The sequence below is a fragment of the Alosa pseudoharengus genome, unplaced genomic scaffold (assembly GCF_046254945.1).
Source record: "Alosa pseudoharengus isolate Yale_2024_CS ecotype anadromous, Long Island Sound unplaced genomic scaffold, YU_APseudo_1.1 YU_APseudo_1.1_scf_3, whole genome shotgun sequence".
In the NCBI taxonomy this organism is placed as follows: Eukaryota; Metazoa; Chordata; class Actinopteri; order Clupeiformes; family Clupeidae; genus Alosa; species Alosa pseudoharengus.
Genome location: NW_027468718.1, coordinates 30733732 through 30744013, shown reverse-complemented (window position 1 = coordinate 30744013; position 10282 = coordinate 30733732). Strand labels below are relative to the sequence as shown.

The following is a 10282-nucleotide window of genomic DNA, read 5'->3' as shown; positions in this document are numbered from 1 at the left end:
TCTCTGTTTAAAATTGGAGTACCAGACCACAAATAGAAGAATCAGTTGAAACTATGTAGGCCTACCGTTGTTTTATTTTCTAATAATTTCTTAGGACATGGCACTTCTCTGCTGAAAAAAAAAAAGCCTGGTCAGCTTAAGGTAGTTTGCTGGTTGACTAGCTTGTTTGACCACCACTATGATGGTTGACCAGCTACACCAGCAAAATTCTAGCAAAAACATAGGCTACCTTCAGCTGGGTTACCCATACGATGGTAATTCAGCTGGTTTTGCTTGTTGTACCACCTCAAGCGGGTAATTTTAGCTGGTGTTGCTGGTCTTGCATTGCTGGTTTAACTGCCCATGCCAGCTTCATTCTAGTAAACCAGCATGACCATCTTACACCAGCTGTATCCCACATGACAGGCTGGTCACACCAGCATGTCCACCTGGTGGCCCAACCAGCAAGACCAGCAAGAGCTGGACGAAAACCAGCAGACAAGCTAAAACCAGCTACCAGCTAGCATAAGATGGTTTCTAGCTGTTTTTTCAGCAGGAAAAAAGCGAGAAAGAACTTGATGACACATTGAAATTTCTGTAAAAAAATTCAAATTTATTGAACAGCACCTTCATTCGGAGGCTGGGTTACACAACGGTAATAAACAATAACATGATAAATTAAAATAAAACAAAGCATGTCTTTAAAAAAGAAGTATGACAACTGTGGTCAAATGAAAGAGTTGGTCGCATTGAAGTGGTCAGTGTCCAGAGCGATGTACTCAAGCTGGAAGCCCCCTGCTGTTACGGAGGAGTCCGACAGGAACTTCAGTGTCATGACATTTCCTAGCAACAACATTTTAAAAACATATTAGTTAGGTGTATACAAATACAACAAATGTTAAACATTTGATTCATGGCAGATGAGGGAAAGAAAAACAGCCAAGAAGGGAAGAGACAAATACATTGTGAGTCCAATGCAGTCACACTCTCTCTCTCTGTCTCTGTCTCTGTCTCTCTCTCTCTCTCTATCTCTCTCTCTCTCTCTCACACACACACACACACACACACACACACACACACATAGGCCTACAAACACATACACACAAAAGTATTATAACCCACATATTGTGTAAAAGGATACCTGTACTAATGAAGTCCTCAGGTAACTCATCTCCACAGAACCTATAAAATAGATGGCAATGTTTTGTTGAGAATTTAACCTTTTTTAAATCAATGTCAATGTCAGTCACACCCAGGGGCTGCTCTGAGTCCTACTTTTCTGAGGTCTGGGAAGGCTCAGTGGAAGCTAAATGCAGCAGAGTGATTTTTTTACTTAGTAATTATAATTAGCTGTATAGAGGTGGTGATGCCAACGAGTATGAATTTTTGAGGGTGGTGGTCCAACTATGTGGTCAAAGTTGTGGAAAACTCAACACAGGCCAGGGATGTAGTGGAGGCTAAACTCAAATAAACACAGTTTGTCCACCTCTGAAAAGAGGTCATTCAATTGCAACTTTTAACATTAAAAAATCACACTGTATTATCCGCACTCATAATATGTACAATCATCAACAACACATAGGAACCATTTAATACCAATGGTATTGTTATAAACATTGGACAATAACTTTCACCATCATCAAACATCGTTCTGAATGCCTTCTTAAAAAATCTGCAGTACCACCTCACCGTGACCACAGAATTCATAGTTTACCCACCTTTTATTTTACCACTACTACACCCTATAGACCCTTAGAAATGTCAAGCATGGTATAACTCATCTCCCTACTTCTTTTGTGTGGTCTTAGCACTCATGTCAGTATTTATAATTTTTGATATCATTTAGGTTGATATAAATGAGCTAAATCCCTAAACCAATTAGAATCCCATGGTACAGGTACAATGTGAGTTGGCTGTGAATGTGTGAACATATTGCAAGGCTACACACTACTGCTAGTACATTTCTGTGCTGATTTTGACAAGCTGAGTAGTAGAGTTGCCACGCTTTGTACAATTCACCTTCCAGCAAATCCGGAGACATCATCATAGCTGTCATAGATCTCGAGGTAGTCGCTGAGACAGGCCATGTCATCCTCAATGTCAAAATCCAGGAAGTGCAGACGGACCCTCTGACCAAAACGAACACGGATATGCCAGTAGCAGATCTGCTCGTCTGGGTACTCCTCGGGGTACCCGGGCGTGTTCAGTACCTTCTGGGGGTCTGTGTGGACTCCTCCACATTCCTTTGCTGTGAAGAGGAGATGGGGAAATGGATGACATTAGTTAGCTATTTTCAGACATGCACTGGACATGTGGGCACCAAACCCATGGCGGGCTGTATTTGTGAACACAAATGTTGGAGTTATTTGCCCCGATGCTAAACACAGATGATCCCCGGGTGAATTGTGACACAAAGTCTAAGTACTGAACACAACTAACAGTACTGATTTTAAAAATGTACAAAAAAATACATCAGGACTATGAGTGTTACTAAATGCATAAATACCACAATTTATACTACCCTGTGCGTTCAATACATGTGACAAATCGTCAAGTTGGAAAAAGTATACATCAAAAAGTATTTTGTATGCCTCCACAAATGTGTGCAAAAAATACAGATGATAGCCTTCAGTGAACACATGAAGTGTGTTCTGTTTTTGGTCATTTGAATTTGAGTGAAATATTACATTTTCCATATGCAGTCTGAAATACAAACCCTTTCTTGGTTAAATTGAAAATGAACTCCATATGTGTGTTGTGACCTCAATAGCTTTCCAGGGGGTAGAAACAGACTGCTGGGTCATTTTCTCCCCATTTCCATATTTTGCCAGAAATGCAAACCAAACATTCTCTCTATCAAAGAACCCAGAAGAAAAACACCATACTCTTGGCAAACTTGAGCAATTCACTCATGGGATTTTATCCAAGAGGAATATATGACCTCTTCAGTCACATCTGGTGCCAAGCTCTCTGTATGTGTGTGGTCATACAACAATTACTACACAAATGGGCTGAACTATGGATACCTCTCTGGTATAATGTTATAAGCTACATACTGTACTTGAGACAACAGTGCCATTCTGTTTTCACCACAGTGTTCTATTCTCTCCCACCCCAAAATGCCTTAATGTAATGGGCACAAGAGAGCCTAATTGCAATACGGTCTAATTTTTACACCTAAACACATTTATTCCATCAATCTAACACAAACAAACCAAAGTATAGGGTCCTAATTTATAATGTGGGCAAAGTGTAAAGTCTATTGTCTAACAAAAGATAATTTAATAACGAAGCAAAATCTATTTGCTAACTCAATACAATGAGCGAGATCCTAAACCTAAACGAATCAGCTCAATGCTCACACACACCACACAACAGTTTTAGTTCAAGCACGAGACACTTTGCTCATTGTGTGACTTTGCCCGTAGGGAGCAAAGTCTGGGAGCAAACTTCCAATCTATCATCCCCAACAGACTACAGATAATTAGTTGACCACAGGGTAGTTTTACTCTGGCTGACATCTCTCCACTTAATAAAACATATCACATACTTCATGGTGAATTTCAACTCGAGGAAAAATATTCATGTCTAATTCCAGCTGGCTGGGCAGTAGCATCTTGGAAAGAGAAAGTCACTTTCATGATGTACCACAAAATCTCCCTGATCTAGTAAAACTTTCACTGGCAACTTCTTAGACACTGCACATAAAACAAATGTACTCATCTGGGTAGTTTTCAGATACACCCTTACAGGAGGGACTGACAGACCTGTAAACATTCCCTTCAGTAGAAAAACACTACTTCTTGTATAAAGTGAAATCTAAGCACACTTGTTACAACAAACTTGGGAGTTCTCAGGGGCATCAAGGATTTGCTCCATTTCTCCTGATTTTAGTGACTCATCCAAAGCTGTGAAATTTATAGGGTCATGTCATCGTTTGTCACGGTGTGTCATTGGTATAAGAGTCATCACATTTCCCCCAACCCTGTGCCACTAGATATTTAAATGTAGACCACAAAGCTCCCTTCTCTGGAAGATGGAAGTGAAGTGATATCAACCTGTGGGTGAATCTATATCTAAGCAAAATGTAAACATGCAACAACTCAGCACAAGGTGAAGTTCTTCATGTACATAAAATGTCATAACATTCCGTGACAATTATTAAGAGATCATTCTAAATCTTTCATCTTCATTTTGTCCCCTAAACATCCCACTCTTACAACATCCTTTCCCCATAACCCCATTCCATAAAAACAGATGGCAGTATGATTTACCACCTGGCGAACAAGTCTGTTGCCCCTGGAGACCCAAAATTGTTTTCACTTGTTTCAAGACCTCTTGTAATGACTCACATGTGAGCCATAGGCCATCATAGGTCTTTCGATGCAACGGACATACCTATTCTCCATGGAAGGAGACGAACATCGTCTTGAGAAAAGATTTATTACTTCTAAGGCTTCCCACGCAAAACCACAGTCTCTGACCCATGGAATCCATTGGGACATGCATCACTACCGCAACTGCTTCACACCCATTTATCTCAGTCTTACGCACCATCAGGGTTGTAGCAGTAGACGTCCCACCTTTCGCTCTTGTTCAGCCTGTAGCCGTAGTCGATGATGCCGACCTTTCCGAAACCACAGTTGGCGCCAGCTTTGACTATGGGGTAGCCCACTCGTCCTTTGTCAAACCAGCCCGCAGAACACACATGAAACCCTGGGGGGGTGGGGGGGGGGGGAGCACACAGAGCAAAACGTATGATTCTTTTGAATGAAGAGAAAAAGCAGTTCGCCAAGAGATGAGAAACAACTGCTTTTTTCTCTGTTTAGAAAACTCAGTCCTTTCTCAGAAAAATCACTTCTCAGAGGCAGCTATTTATTTATTTTAGAGTCATTATTATCATTGTCAATATTTAGACTCAAGTTGTGGCAGACTCATCACTGCTGTCTTTTCAATTCAACAGTATGAGGTTGTAACTGTATTATGCATTGAACACTGCATGTAGGTCTAATACAGGCAGTAGTTTACTATAACGTACATTGGGATATGCTGTATGGAGTCAAACAAAATAAAACCTTTACTTGCAAGACAACCCCATGCAGTAACAGATGCCAGGCTGTGAATTGTGGTTGTCTCTCAGGCAATGTTATAACAAAATACAAGCCCTTCCTGAGTTTACAAAGAGGGATATAAAACCCTCTTTTTTGGCAAAGGCGCAATCTGGTGAGAACAGCCAGGAAATAAGGAATAAAGACCAACCTACTGGGACATCCGCCACTGGCAAGAGACACCAGGAGACATCAAAGCCATTAAGCCTTGTACCCAGAACCTGGATAAGATCTTTCTGGTGTGGGAGTAAAGTGATAACCCAGAGTACATTTATACACTTTTAAAACGAATGTGTTGTGTTGTGTTATTTTCAACACATATCGTGTAACAAATAAAAAAAGGAAACAACACAAACTGTGTTGTCCCTATCTGGACACAGAGATGTGTTAAATACAACGCAAGTTGTGTTGTTTTCAACACATTCGTTTTAAGAGTGTATATACTCTGTATAGAATATAATTTAGTATATAGAATATAGTATAGAATTATATATTAGTAGTATCATTTTGCTCAATACTGGATCTAGTGGGATGGGCATCTGAGAAGATGACTCTCTACAGTACATCAATGTCTGACATACATGGAAACAACTCATTAGAAAAACATTGTGACTAGTTGTTTATCAAAGTGTGTACACCCACCCCCCCTTCACCCACCACCACCAACCCACCCACACACAGACACACACCCATATGCACATGTGTGACTTGACTCTTGGTTTATTTTGTCCAATTGTTTACACAGGCAAGACCCAAGTGATGACAGCACTTTGTTTGCTGCCAGAGGCTCTCCAGGCATCCAGCGAACCAGGAGGGATACAGACCTATTTGACGAGCTGCCTCCAGCTGTTCGTAAGTGGCCAGAGTCCCCCCCTCGTACTTGCACACAGCCTTGGCCTCTTTGTATGTCAGCTGATACCTCCCCTTTCGAGATTCCCGGTGGTACACTCCTGCAGCTTGTTCTGTTGAAACACATACCGGTACACAGAAAAATCACTCGTCAAATAATGATACCATTGGCCTCAAACAGAGCTTTCTCTGGTCTGTTGGTCTAACACAAGCCTCCTGCAAGGAGATTCAAATAGATCTCTAAAAGCTGAGTGGTAGCAGAGGAGATACACCCAGGATAATTCTGACCAGATAACACAGACATAGTCTCACATAGATTTTCATAAAGGAATTGTCATCTTTATCTAATCTACTCTATTGCAGTTAGAGCAGAACACGTAAGCCAGCAGCTGCCCGGGCATCTCTCCTCTGGCATCTGTGCAGATCTTGGGTCCTTTCAGTGCTGGTGCTGCTGCTGTACGCTTCCTTGAACTCTGTTTTGACATTACGCATGCATGACCTTGTAGAAGTTGGAGCCCTCAGCAAATTAGCAATAAGCCAATCTTTTCCCTCAACCTCCCACTCTGCCACAGCGTGGACCAATTAAAAAGCCTTAGTGTGTTACACCAGTCATGGCATTTCACACACTCAAACAATATAGCCCAGGTGGGTCACATGACGCATTACTAAACGTTTTCCTATAGATTCCAGATGTGTTCTATTCATCAACACATAATTAAGCAAATGAACATAGGCCTATTCTTTCCATAGCAACAGTTGACAGCCTATAGGTTAGCCTACATCCTAAAAAGAGTTTGGTAAGGAGCTGATGACCTTTATCTCCAGATATTATGGCTTGAGATGTGTAGAATCACTACATCATGCAGTTAAAATTAGGTTGAAACATCAGATCTGAGGCACAATGTACAATGTCTTGCTCTAACAAACCATGAATGATTATTATGTTCTGCCAAAGTTGGTAATATACTGTTTTCCTGAGTTAGTGAGTTGCAGTCCACCATTATGTAGTCATTTCCTCATGTTTACAACACCATGTGAGGTGGTAATTTTTGGCAGCACAGAATAACCATAAATGTGTCTCTGTCCTACTGTGTGTCAACATCCCGCATGTCCAAAGACAGACATTACCTTTACACCAACAAAATGTAGTCGCCAACACAGGCAAAGCAATTCTTACATTTCTCTAGAAATACTATTTAGGAAAGTTAACTACATGTTAATACACGAAGATCTAATTAATATGCCATTTCTGTAATAGGCTGTTGCTAACATATTTTCTATAGCCTAAAATACATTAAACATGATAAAAACATTTAAGGAAGCACACTGATTACCCAGCCATATGGAGTTATGAAGTATTCCATTCTGGTATCCCCAGCCTTCAATTTCCTTCAGGACTAAGCAGACTGCTACAGCCAGAATCAATGAGCGCATCCTCCTGCTGTAGTCAAACTATGAGCACATGTGTCAGTAGTGAACGGCAGCTGCTGTCGTCCGCGCTGAGCTAATCGGCACATCTGCAACCCAACCTTAAATACGTCTCCCAACCCACCACTACCGGGAACTGTCCCAAACGGAGCGCATGGGGTCTGACGTTGTTCCACAATGGGAGGGACGGTGTAGTTTAACGAGGGTGGGAGAGAAGGGGAAGCCCTAGCGGAACTTCAGTGCCGGTGAAATTCTGCCAAACTTTCGGGAATGTCCTCTGGGACACGTCTGTAGACTGATGCGGAGCCTACCGAATTTAAGAGGCGCCACTGAAGCAGTAACCTCGCCGTGGAAGATCGAGGCAGACAGCTTTAAGGTTTTAAAATACCCCAGTGTTATCTGTTACTGATAACCTATCCTGCACTCTGATGGACATGTCACCTGAAACCATATAGGCATGACTAGGACAGGCCAACTTGTCAGCATCATGTCACAATAAGGATGAGATTCTAGTCAAATGAATTAAGTAAAAATGGCTGCATTTGTAAATATATACATATAGGTCTACCTAATTATTATTGTGGTCTATACTGCAGGTCTAGATATAATTATTATTGTGTGCTTGTCATCCAAAAGAGTCATGTAGTGCCCTTGTATTCAAGTCCTTGGCTGAGACTGGTGAGTCTTAGTTGGGTGATTAACACCTTCATATGGTATGAAATTCACTGTTGGTTCCATCATGCCTTAACCCTTCTAACTCAAATTAAATGTTAATGAGATGTTGTGAAACCTTGTTGGGCAGACATACATTTTCTAAGCCACTAAGTGTTCAAGACCACGTCTGGAAATTCAAGGGTGGGTTATTTTCTCTCTCTCTCCTGTTAGGCTACAGGATATTACTAACTTGCTATGAGACATTGTGAGTCTAGCACTGTGAGTAGTATAATTACTTACAGATTCCATGACTTTGTCTAATTAGGTGTATTCAGATTTAAAGGGTGTTGCCATACTATATTTCCTGACCCCTCCCTTGCCATGTAGCCTAACTCAGTCTCAACATCAATTTGAAGTAGTATGAATGTTTTACAGTAAATGTTGTCTTTTTGCTATTCTGAGCTTAATATGCAATCAAACTAGATGTACCACAGAGCGGTACAAAATATGACCGCCGCCCAGTCCATCACATTTTTTCCACAAAAACAAGTCACGCTTGTTTTTTGTGTTCATTTTTTACTTTGTTCCATTTTTTTGTTTGTAATTGAGTGTGCAGAGTGTGTGGTTGTTTTTGTGTATATGCATTTTGTGTGTGTGCTTGTGTATGTAGGTGTGTTTGTATGTGTGGGTGCATGTGTGTGAGGGTGTGTGTGTATCTGTGTTTATGTGTGTGCATGTTTGTGCATGTCGTGTATATAAGTATATATACTTTTTTGATCCCGTGAGGGAAATTTGGTCTCTGCATTTAACCGAATCGGTGAATTAGTGAAACACAAACAGCACACAGTGAGGTGAAGCACACACTAATCCCGGCGCAGTGAGCTGCCTGCTACAATGGCGGCGCTCGGGGAGCAGTGAGGGGTTAGGTGCCTTGCTCAAGGGCACTTCAGCCACTGCCCACTGGTCGGGGCTCGTACCGGCAACCCTCCGGTTACAAGTCCAGAGTGCTAACCAGTGGGCCACGGCTGCCCTGTGTGTGTGCATGTGTGCATGTGTAGTGTGTGTGTGTGTTTACATGTCTTTGTGTGTGTGTGTATGTGTGTGTCTTTATGTATGTGTACATAAATAAAGCAAATCAGGGAACCACCTATACTCTTTGCGATAAGTGCCATGGGACCAACCATGGTGAGTCAGGACCTCAATTTAACATTCATGCAAAGGAAAACATCTCCTGCAGTACAGTGTCCCTGTCACTGCAATAGGGCATTGGGATTGATATTTGTTTGGTGGCTTTTGGCCACAGGGAACACCACTTTCAGCAGGAACCTATACTCTTCCAAAAAGGTTTCTTATCCAAGTACTAACTAAGCCTGTTTAGCTTCAGTAATTCAGCAAAGTCAGGGTATCTGCTGGTCTGGCTGCTGGCTAAAAACAAAAGGTGAAAGGCATATATGAACTGTCTTACTGAATTGCATTATGCACACTCCATTCTCACTGGTATCTGCTAGACAACAAGTACCAAAACATGATTATTTCATAGATTTCACATGTAAAATACATTTAATACAACCCCACCCCCATCTTGCCTGTTCATAATTGTGGGAAATTCTTAAATTGTGTGCATGTGTGCGTGTACGTGTTTATGTGTGTGTGCATGTGCTTGTGTGTGTGCCTGTGTGTGTGCATGTGCATGCATGCGTACATGTCTACTGTGTGTGTATGTGTCATACGTACTGTATGATTACTGTGATGTATGTGTGTGCGTGTGTATCTGTTTATGCACATGTGTGCATATGGAATGGGTTAACATGACCCCTGGAGGCAAACATACACAAAAAATTGTTCATCCTAGGCGCTACGGTTCTCAAAATATTCACAGAAAACTCTGTTGGTGTACAGTCACTAAATGTACATATAAATTCATTTATTGTATGGCCCCCCATAAACGAAGGTCCACGAAACTTGGCATGCATTCAGAGGGTGTCATAATGATCCTACACTTTCAATTCCGTGCAGTTTTGACCATGTCAGCCAGAGAACACCTAATTTTTTGCTTTTTAATTTTTAACTAGGTGGCGCTATACATGAAAGGAGTGGTTATGGAATGGGTTGACATGGCCCCTTAAGATCAACATACAAAAAAGGTAGTCCTCCTAAACCCTACGGTTCTCGAGATATTCACAGAAAACTGTGTCTGCCCTACCCTCCTTTCGGGGGGTCCAGTCAGGCAGGGGGAAGGGCTACAGATCAAAACGAAAAACAAT

At 41.5% G+C, this 10282-nt stretch overlaps 1 protein-coding gene across 1 annotated transcript; it reads right to left on the bottom strand.

The window, feature by feature from the left end:
- Positions 1-571: 571 nt before the first annotated feature.
- On the bottom strand, positions 572-7453 carry tnfaip6 (tumor necrosis factor, alpha-induced protein 6). The gene is made up of 6 exons (XM_076262652.1): positions 7271-7453; positions 5912-6049; positions 4534-4695; positions 1999-2227; positions 1121-1161; positions 572-822 (listed from the first exon to the last, which is right to left on the bottom strand). Exons 1-6 carry the CDS (start codon positions 7368-7370, stop codon positions 707-709), a joined length of 786 nt encoding a protein of 261 aa, XP_076118767.1. The 5' UTR covers positions 7371-7453; the 3' UTR covers positions 572-706.
- Positions 7454-10282: the final 2829 nt, after the last annotated feature.

Coding starts and splice junctions, on each gene's coding strand:
- tnfaip6 (XM_076262652.1), bottom strand. CDS start 7,370: ATGCGCTCATTGATTCTGGCTGTAGCAGTCTGCTTAGTCCTGAAGGAA. Junction 6,050..7,270: donor TCATAACTCCATATGGCTGG/GTAATCAGTGTG, acceptor GTGTTTCAACAG/AACAAGCTGCAGGAGTGTAC. Junction 2,228..4,533: donor CTACTGCTACAACCCTGATG/GTGCGTAAGACT, acceptor TCCTCTTCACAG/CAAAGGAATGTGGAGGAGTC.